The sequence below is a fragment of the Anomaloglossus baeobatrachus genome, chromosome 8 (genome assembly GCF_048569485.1).
Source record: "Anomaloglossus baeobatrachus isolate aAnoBae1 chromosome 8, aAnoBae1.hap1, whole genome shotgun sequence".
Lineage (NCBI taxonomy): Eukaryota > Metazoa > Chordata > Amphibia > Anura > Aromobatidae > Anomaloglossus > Anomaloglossus baeobatrachus.
In genome coordinates this window covers 223,127,760-223,146,503 of record NC_134360.1, presented here as the reverse complement: position 1 = coordinate 223,146,503, position 18,744 = coordinate 223,127,760, and the positions used below count along the sequence as shown (strand labels likewise).

General features: G+C 44.0%; 1 protein-coding gene across 1 annotated transcript in view; it reads right to left on the bottom strand.

Moving 5' to 3' along the window:
• The window catches only part of ADGRL4 (adhesion G protein-coupled receptor L4), a 290,259-nt gene that overhangs the window by 188,609 nt on the left and 82,906 nt on the right, over positions 1-18,744 (bottom strand). The window contains exon 3 of the mRNA XM_075320254.1: positions 1,741-1,893. Within this exon, the coding sequence (XP_075176369.1) occupies positions 1,741-1,893 (153 nt within the window). The remainder of the gene's footprint in view (positions 1-1,740; positions 1,894-18,744) is intronic.

The window sequence follows — 18,744 nt, the reverse complement described above, 5'->3', positions numbered from 1 at the left end:
CCTACACTCTACTCTCTGTCCCTATGCTCTACTCTCTCTCAAATCTGGAAATACTTAACACTATATCCCCTTCACTGTGGGCAGCTTCTTTAGTTAATTCCTTCAGCCCTGTCGATATACCTGAAGCCTAAGTCACCCTTTCAAGCTAGGGAACCCAGGACTATGACATCTAGTGGTTGCTGGTAGCACTGCACCCATAGACACAGCGGATATCAACATATTAACACTGCTACACATATAAATACACTCTTATATCAACAATGGCACCTTCAGGGGGGTTGCAGGTCCATTTTCCTACACCATTGTGAGAGAATACAAGCCATTTTGTATTCTATAGAAACCATCTTGTCTTATAAGTAAATGATATCATAAAGCTCAGCTAACACTGATGGGCGGGGGAGTTTCACATTTCTACACACCCCTGTGGCTCTTATTGGTGTATGGTAATTTCTTTGTTTGGGATACTATATAAACTGGTCACATGATGTAATAAAACAGAAACTGACCGTACACCATGCTAGGATGTGCTGTATTGATTTCTCCAAGCACTTGTAAAACAAATCTCATTAATTCGGAGTTCCAAGGGCTTAGAAGGAGTGGATTTTGCTCACACCAGCACCAGCATCAGCATCTCGCTGTCTGTGTGACTCCAGGCAAGAAAATAAGTCATAGAGCGATCAATAAAGCCGAATAAGGAGGCTGTATAACACCCAGAGCACTTAAAGAAAACCAAACAAGTCTCCCCGTGCCAAAAAACACCATGGTAGAGAGCTACCACGGCCCTGCGGTGATGCCGCTATTGCCAGTCATGTTACTCACACCCATGATAAGATTTCCTTTGTGGAAAACAGCTGGTCACCCACTAATTAGCATATCTCCATCAAAGTTATTAAATTGGGGTTTTTTTTGTGCAATATTCAGTAATTCGTCCTGAAGGGGATTCACATAGCGGTAGATACATGGTGGCGGGTTTGGACCCGGGTACCTGTCAGGACCCCTATATGTCATTAATGATGAGCGGAGGCGGCGGACACTCTCGGCTCTGCTGCATTGTTGGCCTTGGTTACTTCTAACAAAAATTCCTATTCAATGTTTAGTTTCATCATAACCGCAAGAAAAAAATAAAATAAAAAGTATCAATCAGATAACAATGATCCGACTGCGGGGGATTTGGGATGCAGAAAGCTTCTATTACCAGTCAATTATTTATGAAGTTCTTGGTTTTATAAAATATGAAGTTTGGACTTTTTCTCTTGATGTGAAAACTGTTAATATTGAATTGCCGTGCCAACACTCGGAGGAGCAGATCTTAATGCATTAGCAAAATATAACATATCATGTAATAAGAATACCATCTGTCCTCCAGATGTGCTGGAAATTCTCACTTCAAAGGCCTCAATTGTAAAATATTAAAAGCGCTCGCAGTATACAATGGTGTCACTTTCTAACGCCTTTCATGTGTAAACCTGCTGCAACATTGATGCAAAAAAGCAGCCGATTTATGAAAGAGCCATAAAGAAGCCGCTCGGAATACCAATGTATCCGGAGCGGCGGGATACAAGTCTTGTACGGAGTGATACATCGCTCCCTCTCTGCTCATTTGTTCCCAGACTCGGACCATAAAATTGGATTGGATAATATTAATAAACGTATTAATTAAGATTAATAATTGATCAGCTGAAATATGGATCAGAAAGGACAAATGTGCAGGAGCCTTATGAAATATAGATGGCCGCTTACCCCGGCAGAACGTTCCATCATTGGTCATAAATCTCTGGGCGCCGCTGCTGGAGGAGAAGCCCGGCGCACACATGCAGAAGTAGCTGCCCTCCGTGTTGGTGCAGTTGGCGTGATCTCCGCAGATGTAGGTGGCATTCTGACATTCGTTATCATCTGAAAAAGAAATTAAGGATTTTCAAAATATATATATTTTACTTTTGAGATAAATTTTAAGGTTAGAAATGAAGCATTTTTGTTCTTTCAGGGCTGGATCAAGATTACTGGAAACTTATGTGTGGCACCCCTGGGCTTCAGGCACCACTTTTCTGGGGTAATATCTATCCCGGGTCAGGAGGGGGTTAACTGCCGGTGCCTTCACAAAACACACACAAACAACAGTAAGGTGCTTTCCCACAGGGAGTTGGACTAGGATAGACAGGGGAGCAAGCCATCACAAAGCATGGGACTTCCACAGTCGCTAGGACAACCACCGGGGGCGGGCACCACATGGGGTAGAAGTAGGCACAACCATCACACTTAGGGGTACTTTGCACGCCGATGCTAGCGATGCCGAGCGCGATAGTACCCGCCCCCGTCCCACATGCGATATCTTGTGATAGCTGCTGTAGCGAACATTATCGCTACGGCAGCTTCACACGCACTTACCTGCCCTGCAACGTCGCTCTGCCGGCGACCCGCCTCCTTCCTAAGGGGGCGGGTCGTGTGGCGTCACAGCGACGTCACACGGCAGGCGGCCAATAGAAGCGGATAAGCAGAGATGAGCGGGACGTAAACATCCCACCCACCTCCTTCCTTTGCATAGCCGGTGGAGGCAGGTAAGGAGATGTTCCTCGCTCCTGCGGCTTCATACACAGCGATGTGTGCTGCCGCAGGAACGAGGAACAACATCATATGTCCTATTGGTGCGACATTATGAAAATGTCCGACACTATACAGATCACCAATTTACGACACTTTTGCGATCGTTTATCGGTGCATCTAAGCTTTACACGTTGCGATGTTGTTACCGACACCGGATGTGCGTCACTTTCGATTTGACCCCGACGATATCGCAATAGCGATGTCACAACGTGCAAAGTACCCCTTAGAGCAGAACCTTCCTGGGCACAGCTTGGGATAACACCTAGCACTCACAACTGGAGTTAGTGTTTCTCTCTCTTCGTGGGCCCGTGGCTTGGAGCAGGAGGGTCAGCCCAGGTTTCGGATAGCAACCGAGGAACACTTCACTAAAAGACTTTCATGGGCACCGGCGGTAACCACCCACGGATTCGGGATCAGCTGGAGCCCATCGTGGCAGAGATCGGTACTCTGGGGCAGCCCCTGAAGGACTTGTGAGTAAAAAAGACCTGGAAACACAGCCCCTGTCCCTGCCTCTCCTTTACCGATGCCAACGCCCAGCGCTTCAGAGGCAACAAGGACTACCACAACCCCTGTCATTGCTCCATCATCCTCCCTAGGGTAATCCCGCTCTGCCTGTGGGGAACGACACCATCCCGGTTGCACCCAACATCTGCCCTGGTGAGAGAGACCCTGCAGCGGCGGCCCCCATCCCTGGCCGCGTACCACAGGTGGCATCACGATCATCTAACTGACTTTCCTAACCGTCACTACCACCCCCATCCTCCATTCCTGCCTCCTGTCCACCACCTTTCCTCCCCTCCTGTACGCCTCCGGGTACCGGAACCGAGCCAGGCCACCCCGTGACATTGCAGAGGATCTGCACCTCTGGCCCAGCAACAAGTAGGTTAAAACACCTGCCTCGTGGGGCACTACATATTACCTTTCAAATATTATGCCATAATGGCGCTTTACATGCAGCGACATTGTTAGCGATGTCACTCGTGAAAGCACCCGCCCCCATCGTTTGTGCGTCACGGGCAAATCGCTGCCCGTGGTGCACAATATCGCTAATACCCATCACACGGACTTACCTCTTACCTTCCAAGCGACGTCACTGTGGCCGGCGAGCAGCCTCTTTTCTAGGGGGGGGGCGGTTTGTGCGGTGTCACAGCGACGTCACACGGCAGGCGTCCAATAGAAGCGGAGGGGCGGAGAGCAGCCGCATGAAAGACACGCCCACCTCGTTGCCGGAGGACGCAGATACGTTGTTGTTCGTCGTTCCCGGGGTGTCACACGTAGCGATGTGTGCTGCCTCAGGAGCGACGAACAACCTGCGTCCAAAAGCAGCAACGACATTTAGGAAATGGACGTCGTGTCAACAATCAACGATTTGGTAAGTATTTTTCATCGTTACCGGTCGCTCGTACGTGTCACACGCAACGACGTCGCTAACGAGGCCGGATGTGCGTCACGAATTTTGTGACCCCCCAACGACATCTCGTTAGCGATGTCGTTGCGTGTAAAGCGGCCTTTACACTTGCTATGCTTCTCATCCACTCATTTTCTTTAGTCATGTTCCTATTCATTAGTATTCTGCCTGCACTATAAGTGCTGGTATGTCCTGATATACAGATCCGAATGAAAACAACAAACACAGCGACTGCATTAGAATAGTCAGGTAGTAGATGATGTAAATGTGGAATGATTTGTTAGTCAACTACTAAGGTTGGCAAAGAAGCTCCTTAATGTTGGCATTTTCTCCATTCAATCATGATAAAATCAGGCCCTTTCCACAATGCACGCATTTTCTTCCTATAGTTATGCTTCTTAACATTTGCAAAAAGTAGCCATTATCAAGATGGTGTATTAAGAGTAATGACAACCTTTGCTACATCTGTAAGTTGCATGTAAACAATGAATGTAAGAATATAGATATGCATTACTACTTAAGGAAACCTAGGAAAAATTGATATATTTAGCATACAAAAATGGCCATTTCTATATCTGCCCAGTAGCCACGTCAAGGCATATCTCATTTACTGGGAACCTACACTGAGCTAAAGCCTCTCTCTGAGTTACAAGCTTCCATGTGTATGGGTATGTAGAAGCCTGCTACTGGAGAATAAAATCACCTGTGGCTAATGGGGGAGGAGTACACGGTCAGAGGGCATGACTCCATAATCTAGACAAAAAAAAAACCTGATGGCACAACCAAAATGGAGTCTGAACAGGTGCAAAACTGAACATGACATATATTAACAAAACAAAAAGTGCACTTTGAAATGCTAAAGCATGCAAACCATGAATGTAAGAATATAGATATGCAATACTGCTGAATGAAATGTAGGAAAATTGAGATATTTAGCATACAAGAGAGAGGCTTCAGTTCAGTGTAGGTTCTCAGTAAAAGAGATATGCCTTGACGTGGCTACTGGGCAGACATAGAAATGGCCATTTTTGTATGCTAGATATCTCAATTTTTCCTTTATTTGTAAGTTGCAGTGGCGATATAGAGGAGCTTTGGATTTAGCATTTTGTCACACGGTCACCCAAGCTTTAAAGCAAGGCAGAGCTGCTCCTCTTTTTTACTCCTCCTACTCAGTTTCCTCTGATTTTACTGTTTTTCCGTGTGTACTCAAACTAAACTCCATGCTCTATAAGAGCCAATGAGCAAATATTATCAATGAGCCAATCTGTAAGAGTGGTGGATAATGGCTATCACGTTCCTACCCCTGAAGACACCAATCGTGCCATGTATTATAATGTGAACAATGTGTTGCATCTTTTGTAAATATTGTGCTATGTGAATTGTATTGTTTTGTATAGTAAGGTGTATGATATAATGAATAGCTGTGATTATGTAAAGTTAATGTGAGATATTTAGTAAAGAAGTTCTGCCCAGCAACAGACTGCAGGGTCAGAGACAGTTAAGTGTTGAGACGAGCCCACCCTGGGAGGAGTCAAGCGAAAGTAAAAATGACGGTTCATTCTGGAAGAGTCAAGGAAGACCTGAAGAGCGAAAGCGACAAACGCGTAGTTGGTCAAATGTGAAAGTTGCATACATAGTTACATAGGTTGAAAAAAGACCTAGGTCCATCTAGCATATAGTGGGTGCTTTATGACAAAGAAATAGAGAGGAGACAAAAGACAGCGAGAACTTCAGGTGTGAATAGAGACACAGGGTGTGACCAGCAGTGCGACTAAAGTAGTCCTGTCATCTTCATTGTACTGGCAGTCCAGGTTTTCCTGATTCTTATGACGGCCTTTGTGGTTTACGGAGACTCTGGTGGCTCTGGTCATCTTAGATCTGATGGCTACTGTGGTTGTACTGGCTGTCATGTTGGACATCATTGTTCTAGTTATGATGGCTGCCCTGGTTGTAATCATGGCTATGATGGCTATGGTCATCATGATTGTGCTAGTCACTCTAATTGTCCTGAATGTGATGGTGACCCTTGTAGATCTTGTCATGTCAAACATGGTTTTCTCTGGTCACCTTGTTCGTGGTGGAGGTTTTAGTCATCCTAGTTGTGATAATGGCCCTGGTTGTCCTATTTGTCGTTGTGGCTTTTCTATTCCTGGTGACCCTGGTTGTCCAGGTTGTGATAGTGGTCCTGTTCATCTTAATTGTACTGGCAGTCCTGGTTTTCCTGATTCTAATGGCGGCCTTCGTGGTTTATGGAAAGCCTGATGGCTGCTGTATTTATACTGGCTGTCATGTTGGCTATCATTGTCCTAGTTGTGATGGCTGCTCTGGTTGGTATTCTTGATTGTTATGGTGGCCAGAGATGTTATAGTAACCTTGGTTTTCTTGGTCTCATGGCAGCACTGGGTGTTGTGAATGTCATGGTGGCAGACGTTGTCATTGTTGAGATATCAGCCTTAGTTGTCCTAGTTGTGATGACAGCACTGATTGTCCTAGTTCTGATAGCTGTGGTGGTTCTCCGGGCTGTCATGATGGCCATTGTTGTACTAGTTGGGATGATGACTTGGGTCTTCCTGACTGTTATGGTGGCCAACAATGTGAATGTAGCCCTGGTTTTCTTGGTTGTGAAGGCTGTCCTGGTTGCAATGGTGACTTGAATCTTCCTGACTGTTATGGTTACCAAAAATGTGAATGTAGCCTTTTTTTGTGATGGCTGCCCTGGTTGCCATGGTGGCTTGGGTCATCCGGACTGTTATGGTGGCCAAGAATGTGAATGTAGCCTTGGCTTTCTTGGTTGTGATGACTGCCCTGATTGCCATAGTGGCTTGGGTCTTCCTGACTGTTATGGTGGCCTGGAATGTGAATGTATCCTTGGTTTTCTTGGTTGTGATGACTGACCTGGTTACCATGGTGGCTTGGGTTTTCCTGACTGTTATGATGGTCAAAAATGAGAATATACTCTTGGTTTTCTTGGTTGTGATAGCTAACCTGGTTGCCATGGTGGCTTGGGTCTTCCTGACTGTTATGGTGGCCAGGAATGTGAATGTATCCTTGGTTTTCTTGATTGTGATGGCTGCCCTGGTTGCCATGGTGGCTTGGGTCTTCCTGTCTGTTATGGTGGCCAGGAATGTGAATGTAACCCTTGGTTTTCTTGGTTGTGATGGTGGAATTGGTTGTCATAACTGTAATGGTTGCCATTGTCCTAGTGATGAAGGTGGCTTCAAGACAAAATATAGCTAAAAAGTGGAAATACTTTCCCAGAGTTACATTTTCCTACAGCTGGAGGCAAAGGTCCAGTTTACGACCCAACGCTTAATCTTACTAACTTGGTAACGGCATATTGGCGTGATAACATTCCCTTTTCCATATGAGGTCCACCACGGCTTCACCTCTGACTTAGTTGATGATAGTAAGGACACCTGTCAGGCACAAGATAAACAAGCAACTGCGACACTAACGCTGAGCATCACTTTCCTCCACCAGGAAGAAATCTGTTTTAATCCCCTTTCTGATTAAAATGTTAATCAATTTCAATAGCGGCAAGACACAACTTGCGGGAAGTGAAGATCTCTGCAGACACAAAAAGTCACGACAAGCACATAAAAAGTACTTTAATGAGCAGTGTCACTAATTGCGGCACATATGTTTCGCTCATATGCACCAATAACTTTTAAATTATATTATTTTAATGCAATAAAACTAAATAACAATGACCATATGTCACTCGCGCTGTCACCATATGCCCGCAAATTTCTCCGAACTTGTGCGGAAGGGGAATATCTGTAAATTCATTCTTGACATAAAACAGAATTTTATGACTTCTGCGACTGTAATATACATTTCTCTACAGTCATAGACGAATTATAATATTCATATTATGGTGTTGTGGAATCTAAAGGAACAATGATTAAAACAACGGAACAATAAATTAAAAAGCGCTGTGCCGGGGCGCGGAAAACAGACGGCTCTCGGTAACTGTACGATAGAAAGCCAATATTAATTCAAGGCGTTGGACTGATGCAAAGCGCGGGACAGACAAAATACATAATTAGGGAAATTAATGCAAAACAAATAAAATAAAAATATATATATATATATATATATATATATATATATTTATTTATTAGATATTTTTATTATTATTTAATTATTTTTGTTTTATATATATATATATATATATATATATATATACACAGAAATAATTAAAATTATCAAGGAAAACTGCATTTGGGACTAAGAGTGATGAACGTAAAAAATAGCCTTTCTCGTAGCAAAGTTTAAAATCACCTCTTAATATGGTGCCAGGTTTTACCACTCAGGGCCCCCGACCCTTATCCATGACCGCCCCATACACCATACAGCAAAATTTCATAGTCCGTGTATGGATGGAGATTTCTAGACCGGCCTCTGTCTCCTGAACTGAGCCTCAACAGCTTTTGACTTTCCCATGATGCTACACAAAGAAGCCGTGTGTTTCAGGTGTGCATTATAATACATCCACATGTGTGTCTCTAATTAACAGATGTGTCTGTATAGAGAATGCAGGGAAAAACTGCAGATGTGTCTGTATAGAGAACAAAGGGAAAGACATGCAAATATATCTTTATAGAGAGCGCAGGGAAAAACCAGCAGATGTGTCTGTGCAGAGAGCGGAGGGAAAAACCTGCAGATGTGTCTTTATAGAGAGCGGAAGCAAAAACTTGCAGATGTGTCTTTATAGAGAGCGGAGGGAAAAAACGCAGATGGGTCTGTACAGAGAGTGGAGGGAAATCTTTGTTTTTAACTTTATATGCAGATCGTCCATGTGTTTTCAATCTTAAAAGTTGAGTAAGTTGTAGTCATACATCTGATGGTGGCTTTTACTCTTGGCTATAAAAGGATTGGATGTTGTAATTCAAAATGGCTGCTTCTTCTCTCCCTAGATGTTGAGAGAGTTGGGAGAACACCATACACATTAATGTGCAAGTGATCCCACTAAAATCAGCAGCCTCCGGCCTCCTTAACGAGTATTGTCAACTTTGTGTAAAATTCTCTTCACATCACATGGTATAGTGCAATCAGAAGTGACTATTGTAGCCTGTATAAAAGCCATGGCAAGGAAGGCAGCAGCCATATTTTATGTGAGTCTGAATAGTGAGAGGACATTACAGACAGAGAAAGCTATAAAACACTGAATAAGTATTACACATAGTGTGACAGCACAGCAGTATAAAAAGAGATATTATCCGGTTATGCATAGCCATATACTGTATGTTGAGGTCACTGACATTACTAAGGTTGTGTTGAAGGTGTTTGGTTTACAGATATAGGAGACATCACAATGTGAGACTCATATTTTCAGTGCAAACGGTCGGTTTTCAGTATTTGCCCATTTTTTCAATGGATTCAGGAAAACTGTTGAATTGAAACGTCAAAAGATTTGCTCATTTCTCTTCAGGAGTACCACATTTTACAAGATAGGTAACATTTTAGTCCCCCTGGACATTGATTGCGGACTGTTAGAAACAGTGTGGTGAACGCTCAGTGGAGGGGCTGATGGTACACTCACACTCCACAAAGCGTCCATCATGCTGCTTCTAACAGGCCGCGATCAATGTCCAGGGGGACCAGAACGCTGGCCATCCTGTAAAGTGTGGCACGCCTAGACATAACATGCTAACAGATTAATAAGTAATATTTTCTTGTTTTATATATATTTACTAGCTGTACTACCCGGCTTCGCCCGGGTTAATAACTGTTGTTAACAAAATAGAATGTATAAACATTCCCGGGATAGAATGTATAAATAGAATGTATTAACGCCCGGGATAGAATGTATAAATAGAATGTATTAACATTCCCGGGATAGAATGTATAAATAGAATGTATTAACATTCCCGGGATAGAATGTATAAATAGAATGTATTAACATTCCCGGGATAGAATGTATAAATAGAATGTATTAACGCCAAGGATAGTAACTGCCTCTCTGTTTCTCTCCCATTCTCTGTCTGTCTCCCCCTCTGTCTCTCTCTCTCTGTCTCTCTCTCTCTTTGTCTGTCTGTCTCTTTCACTGTCTGTCTCTGACTGTCTCTGTCTCTTTCTCCGTCTCTCTCAATCTCTTTCCCTGTCTATCTATCTCTGTCACTTTCCCCTGTCTCTTTCCCTGTCTGTCTCTTTACCTATCTGTCTCTTTCCCTCTCTTTCCCTCTCTTTCCCTGTCTGTCTTTTTCCCTCTCTTTTCCTGTCTGTTTCTTTCCCTCTCTTTCCCTGTCTGTCTCTTTCCCTGTGTCTGTCTCTTTGTCTGTCTCTTTACCTGTCTTTGTCTATCTCTTACCCTGTCTGTCTCTTTCCCTGTCTGTTTCCCTGTGTCTGTCTCTGTCTCTTTGTCTGTCTGTGTCTGTCTCTTAACCTGTCTCTCTCTTTCCCTCTCTTTCCCTGTCTGTCTCTTTCCCTGTCAGTCTGTCTCTTTGTCTGTGTCTGTCTCTTTGTGTCTGTCTCTTTCCCTGTCAGTCTGTCTCTTTGTCTGTGTCTGTCTTTTTGTGTCTGTCTCTTACCCTGTCTATGTCTGTTTCTTACCCTGTCTGTGTCTGCCTCTTTCCCTGTCTGTGTCTGTCTCTTTCCCTGGCTACATTGTGACACGCCAACATCTAATATATAAAGCTGAATGTGTGTGTGTGTGTATGTGTGTATGTGTGTGTATGTCCGGGATTGGCATCTGCACCGTCGCAGCTACAGCCACAAAATTTTGCACACTCACACGTCTGGACCCCGACAGCTTTATAGGCTATGTTTTGAGGGGAAATTTTAACCCTGCGCTTTACAGTTATTCGCCAAAAAACCTGCCTCCATTAAAGCAAATGGAGCTGGGAGCCACAGTGCAGCCAGAACTTCAGAAGAATGCGCAGCCACGCCCTTATATGGAATGTTGGCGTGTCACAATGCAGCCAGGGAAAGAGACAGACACAGACAGGGAAAGAGACAGAAACAGACAGGGTAAGAAACAGACATAGACAGGGTAAGAGACAGACACAAAGAGACAGGCAAAGAGACAGACTGACAGGGAAAGAGACAGACACAAAGAGACAGAGACAGACACAGGGAAACAGACAGACAGGGAAAGAAAAGGAAAGAGACAGACAGGGTAAGAGACAGACAAAGACAGGTAAAGAGACAGACAAAGAGACAGACACAGGGAAAGAGACAGAGGGAAAAAGGTAAAGAGACAGAAAGGGAAAGAGAGGGAAAGAAAGGGAACGAGACAGACAGGGAAAGAGACAGACAGGGAAAGTGACAGAGATAGATAGACAGACAGGAAAAGAGATAGACAGGGAAAGAGATTGAGACAGACAGAGAAAGAGACAGAGACAGACAGGGAGAGAGACACACAGACAAAGAGATAGAGAGAGACAGAGAGATATATACAGAGGGGGAGACACACATTATAATTACATTTATATCTATTTGTTTTGTGGTTTTTGTGTGCAGAATACATTTTTGTTAATACATTCTATTTTGTAAACAGCAGTTATTAACCTGGGCGAAGCCGGGTAGTACAGCTAGTTCCATATAAGGGCACCCTTATCAATTTCTTGATTTGAACACTCCTAACTACTTTTTTCTGACTTACTAAAGCACTAAATTGGTTTTGTAACCTCATTGAGCTTTGAACTTCATAGGCAGGTGTATCCAATCATGAGAAAAGGTATTTAAGGTGGCCACTTGCAAGTTGTTCTCCTATTTGAATCTCTTATGAAGAGTGGGATCATGGGCTCCTCAAAACAACTCTCAAATGATCTGAAAACAAAGATTATTCAACATAGTTGTTCAGGGGAAGGTACAAAAAGTTGTCTCAGAGATTTAAACTGTCAGTTTCCACTGTGAGGAACATAGTAAGGAAATGGAAGAACACAGGTACAGTTCTTGTTAAGCCCAGAAGTGGCTGGCCAAGAAAAATATCAGAAAGGCAGAGAAGAAGAATGGTGAGAACAGTCAAGGACAATCCACAGACCACCTCCAAAGACCTGCAGCATCATCTTGCTGCAGATGGTGTCACTGTGCATTGGTCAACAATACAGCGCACGTTGCACAAGGAGAAGCTGTATGGGAGAGTGATGCGAAAGAAGCCGTTTCTGCAAGCACGCCACAAACAGAGTCGCCTGAGGTATGCAAAAGCACATTTGGACAAGCCAGTTACATTTTGGAAGAAGGTCCTGTGGACTGATGAAACACAGATTGAGTTGTTTGGTCATGCAAAAAGGCGTTATGCATGGAGGCAAAAAAACACGGCATTCCAAGAAAAGCACTTGCTACCCACAGTAAAATTTGGTGGAGGTTCCATCATGCTTTGGGGCTGTGTGGCTAATGCCAGCATCGGGAATCTTGTTAAAGTTGAGGGTCGCAAGGATTCAACTCAGTATCAGCAGATTCTTGACAATAATGTGCAAGAATCAGTGAGGAAGTTGAAGTTACTCAGGGGATGGATATTTCAGCAAGACAATGATCCAAAACACCGCTCCAAATCTACTCAGGCATTCATGCAGAGGAACAATTACAATATTCTGGAATGGCCATCCCAGTCCCCAGACCTGAATATCATTGAACATCTGTGGGATGATTTGCAGTGTGCTGTCCATGCTCGGCGACCATCAAACTTAACTGAACTGGAATTGTTTTGTAAACAGGAATGGTCAAATATACCTTCATCCAGGCTCCAGGAACTCATTAAAAGCTACAGGAAGCGACTTGAGGCTGTTATTTTTGAAAAAGGAGGATCTACAAAATATTAATGTCACTTTTATGTTGAGGTGCCCATACTTTTGCACCGGTCAAATTTTGTTTAAATGTGGATTGCACATTTTCTGTTAGTACAATAAACCTCATTTCAATCCAGAAATATTACTCAGTCCATCAGTTATTAGATATATGAAACTCATGTAGCTGCTGCAAAAACCCAAATTGTTATAAAGAAAAAAGGTTAACATTAATAGGGGTGCCCAAACTTTTTCATATGACTGTATATATATATATATATATATATATATATATATATATATATACATACATAGTGAAATAAGTATTGAACACCACCAATTTTCTAAGAAAATATATTTGTAAAGGTGCTATTGATGTGAATTCCTCACCAGATGTCGTTAACAGCCCATCCAGTCCACATGGACAAAGAAATCAAACCATAGATGTCCATAAATTTAGTGATGTGTAAATATAACAAATGACACAGCGAAAAAGTATTGGTTCGACTGCTGGCCGATAAAAAGGTGTCTTATTACCAAGGTTCCACACAAGAAACATCTCATGATGGGTAAAACCAGTGAGCTGTCTCAAGACCTTCACATTCTTATTGTTGCAAAACATACTGATGGCATTGATTACAGTACACTTTCTAATCTACTGAACATTCTAGTGAGCACTATTGGGGCCATAATCCGGAAGTAGAAAAAAAATAATTTCACCATAAATTGGCCATGACCAGGTGCTCCCAGCAAGAGGAGACTAAAGAATTGTCCAAGAGACAAGGACACCTGTGGAGGCTGCAGAAATACCTGGAATCAGCAGTTACAATTGTTTCAAAGAAAGCAATAGGTAATGCATTCCCCCTCCATGACCTGTATGCATGCTCCTGTATGTACACTCATCAGGTAAGACTCCATTGCTGAACAAAAAGTAGGTTCAAGAGCATTCAAAGTTTGCTCAACAACATTTAGGCTATGTGCCCACGGGATTCTGTATCTGAGGATTTTTCTGCATCAAAATCCGCAGCTTTCCCCCAGAATCCGCACCTTTTTATAGGTGCGGATTTGATGCGGATTTGACGCGGATTTGACACAGATTTTGTTGCGGATTTTGAGATTTTTTTTAATTTAATTGAATGGGCAAAATTCGCACGAAAATCCGCAACAATAATTGACATGCTGCAGATTTTTCCGCACGAAAATCCGCACGATTTCCGCTGCGGAAAAATCCGCAGCGTGGGCACAGCATTTCCCAAATGCCATAGAAATGGCTAGGGAGTAGCTGTGCTGCAGATTTCTGGAAAATCCGCGGCTTTTCCGCAAGAAATCCGCGGCAAAGTCCGCGCATTTTCCACAGCGTGGGCACATAGAAGTCTATGAAATACTGGGAGAATATAGTCTGGTCAGATGAGACCAAAACTGAACTGTTTAGAGGCCATAATACACACCAGGTTTGGAGGCCAAAAGGCAAATCACCCCAAACACACCAACACCAGTGAAGTGTGGAGCTGGGAACATCATGGTGTGCAGCTGCTGTTTTTCAGCATATGACACTGGCAAACGTCATATAACTAAAGGAAAGAATGGACAAATGTACCGAGACATTCCTGATAAAATCTACTGCCATCTACCAGGATGATGAAGATGAAACGAAGGTGGACGTTTCAGCAACACGATGATCCCAAACACACAGACAACTGGTTTCAGAGAGAGAAAATAAATCTGCTAGGATGGCCGAGCCGATCACCGGAGCTGAATCCAATAGAAAATGTATGGAAGGAACTAAAGATCACAGATCATAGAAGGAGCCGAGACCTGCAGGATGTGAGGAGTGTGTGGAAGAATGGCCAAAATCCCACCTGAGCAATGCAAGTGACTAGTGTCTCCATACAGGAGGCGTCTGGAGGCTTCATCACCAGCAAAGGCTTTTATTCAAAATATTAAATAAAAGTATTAAATAAATTTCAGTAACGTGTTCAACACTTTTTGCCTGTGTCATTTGTCATTATTGGGAATTGTCCCATTTCTCATTACTACACATCACTACATTTTTGGACAGCTACGGTTTGATTGCTTTGCATGCACACAGATTGGATGGGTTGTTACCGACATCTGGTGAGAATTTCATGAAAATGAAGGATATGTTATAAATAATATGCTAATAATATATATATATATATATATATATATATATATATATATATACCGTATATATATATATATATATATATATATATACTATATATATATATACTCATATATATATATATATATATATATATATACACATATGTATATATATGTGTATTTATAATGAACCAATCTTAGGCATATATACTGTATGTAAATATATGCAAAAGAAAGAAATCTTCCCACCCCCCATAAAGGACAGTGACAATAAATGTGTATTTTCGCCTTTGTTGAGTTGCGTTAATGACGCGTCACTCTCGTACATTGTTACAGTCCCATATATCCACGTTTTCACGTCTCTGTTTGTCTGCTGGTGACTGCGATGACGCTCCGCTCTCAGGACTCGTTTTAACCTCGCTGTTTTGTTATGTTAATGACATTTTTTTTATATGAGATTTGATCTCTACTTTAATTAAGTATAATTGGAAGACAAACAAACAAAGTATCGGGAGCGAATATCACACTAATTATAACCGTGCTGGCAAAAGTAACACTGACGTGGCTCCGCGGATGATATCAGCTCAACAAAAGGGATGTGAAATGTTTACAATAATCACAGAACCGAAAAAAAGAATTTCTATTAAAGGAGAAATCCACCTAAATATAATCCTCATGTATACACGAGTTGGTGGTCTATTGAGGTCTAGGGGGCTCCATCCCATTAGAAGACCATTGATGGAGTAGCATAGGTAAAAAAAGCCAGCTCAGAAAAAAATGTGTATAGTATATAGTGCTTAAAGTCCAATGATAATATCACAGGTCACCCCTTCCCCCTCTCTGTGCAATGACCACTGTACAGGTCAGTCCTACAACACTCATCTATAAATTAATAGTTGATGTTACAGCTCACCTCCTCCCCCTACTTGAATAATGATCTCTTCACAGGACAACGGGCATGCCTCCAAACTGTACCGTAAGAGTCAATAAGTGATTGTCACAGCTCAACTCCTCCCCCTCTGTACACAATGACCACTGTACAGATCAGTCCTTCAACACTCATCTATAAATTAATAGTTGATGTTACAGCTCACCTCTTCTGCCTACTTGAACAATTACCTCTTCACAGGACAATAGGAATACCTCCAAACTCTACCGTAAGAGTCAGTAGGTGATTGTCACAGCTCACCTCCTCCCCCTCTCTGCACAATGACCTCTGTACAGATCAGCCCCACAACACTCATCTACAAATTAATAGTTGATGATACAGCTCACCCCTCATCCCCCTACTTGAATAATGACCTCTTCACAGGACAACGGGCATGCCTCCAAACTGTACCGTAAGAGTCAGTGATTGTCACAGCTCACCTCCTCCCCCTCCCTACACAATAATCTCTTTACAGATCACAGATCAATCGCACAACACTCATCTATAAATTAATAGATGATGTCACAGCTCATCCCTCCCTCCCTGCAAAATAACTTCTGTACAGGGCACAGAGCATGCCCACAACACTCTCTCATAGCAAACAATAGGTGATCGTCACAGCTTACCTCTTCCACCTCCCTGCACTATGATCTCTACACAGCTCACAGATAAATCCCTCAACAATCTCATATATAAATTAATAGATAATGTCACAGCTCATCCCTCCCATGCGGCACAATGACATCTGCACAAGGCACAGAACACGCCCACAACACTCTCCCATAGAAAACAGTATGTGATGGTCAAAGATCACCTCATCCCTCTCCTTGCACAATAACTGTTGCACAGGGCACAGAGCATAAACACAGCATTCCCGCTATCAGTGTAATGAAATGATTGTCACAGCTCACTTCCTCCCTCTCCCTGTAACTTGACTGCAGCGCAGGGCACAGAGCATGCCCACAGCACTCCCATATCAGAGAAGCCAATGAACCATCCCCCGACTACAGCTTCTGCGCTCTATATGACAAGTCTGAGTGCTGACAGCAGAGCACAGCGGCAGCTCAGACCAGACGGCAGCGGCAGCTCAGACCAGATGGCAGCGGCAGCTCAGACCAGACGGAGCGGCAGCTCAGACCAGACGGCAGCGGCAGCTCAGACCAGACGGAGCGGCAGCTCAGACCAGACGGCAGCGGCAGCTCAGACCAGACGGAGCGGCAGCTCAGACCAGAAGGCAGCGGCAGCTCAGACCAGACGGCAGCGGCAGCTCAGACCAGACGGCAGCGGCAGCTCAGACCAGACGGCAGCGGCAGCTCAGACCAGACGGCAGCGGCAGCTCAGACCAGACGGCAGCGGCAGCTCAGACCAGACGGCAGCGGCAGCTCAGACCAGACGGCAGCGGCAGCTCAGACCAGACGGCTGCGGCAGCTCAGACCAGATGGCAGCGGCAGCTCAGACCAGACGGCAGCGGCAGCTCAGACCGGACGGCAGCGGCAGCTCAGACCAGACGGCAGCGGCAGCTCAGACCAGACGGCAGCGGCAGCTCAGACCGGACGGCTGCGGCAGCTCAGACCAGACGGCAGCGGCAGCTCAGACCGGACGGCAGCGGCAGCTCAGACCGGACGGCAGCGGCAGCTCAGACCGGACGGCAGCGGCAGCTCAGACCAGACGGCAGCGGCAGCTCAGACCAGACGGCAGCGGCAGCTCAGACCAGACGGCTGCCCACGGACCCAGGTATGGAATATGAGATCTAAAAAATTCTACAATCATCTAAAAGAAAAACAGCGAAGAAGAAATTCTGGTTGAAATTAGTAAAAAAATATTGGTGATATATTTAAGTAGCAAATTTGCAACCAAATATTTGCACTGCGCATGGATTAACAATAAATAGATCCCGGAATGGAGGCAGTCATACATGAGTGCGTCATGGATGGGATCATGGATGGCATCATAAACAGTCTCATGGACGGCATCATGGATGGTATCATGGGTGGTATCATAGATTGTCTCATGGATGGCATCATGGATGGTTTCATGGGCAGTGTGAGGTAAATCCTGGGATATGAAGAGGAATTATGACTAGAAGTCATAATTGCTCTCATCACTCCCTGGCAGTGCCCCCCCTCCATTCTTGTTCTCAAATGTCCAGCATCTGTGAAGGTGTCACATCCCACTTACACCTCCAACAGCCATCTCCTCTGATATGGAGATGAGATGTTGTGCGGACAATGGACACAGGATGGCTCCCTGCCGTCACCCTGTAACAAGAGTTGTATCTCATTAGCAAGGCTTGGAAGTAGCCAGACAGAACGACTCCAGTAAAAAATGGTTCATATCTCGCAAGCCATATTTCCGATAAATATGGCAACCATAAAAATGGTGTTTGCGCAGGCGGACGATGCTGGCACACCTTTTTTATGGAAGGGGGAGCTTGGGAAATACCCCAGGCGTGATATCAGCCATATGGGAACTCGTAGACAGGTCATGAGTCCCCTCGTTCTGTAGCTAAATTCATAACTGTCACAATGAGAGCATTGGCGTCTGCCTACGACGCTCCCAGGCAAAGTTATGGCCAATATCCCCTTTGCTGGATAATTCTGATCCATGCAGGGGGAGTGGCAGTGCTTCCCTGTGAGGTCACTAAGGTAGGAGGGGACCTGGATCTGCCCAGGTTGATAACCCTACTTCGGCCATTTTCCAGTGTTCTTCTGCTCGGGGGCCTGGTTGGGAAAGACCTGTGAGGGGGTTCCTGGAAACCTGGTCTACAGCGCCCCCCTGTGGCCAGACACACAAGGTAACTGATGTAATTGTATACCTGTTTGTAACCCATGCTTTATCTGTAACTGTACTCTGACATATGTATATTCTGTAGATTCCCTATTGTATATATTGTAGTTCTAGTGTGCTTTAGGCGATTAAATTATATAATTAATCTTGGGCTGTTCTGTTAT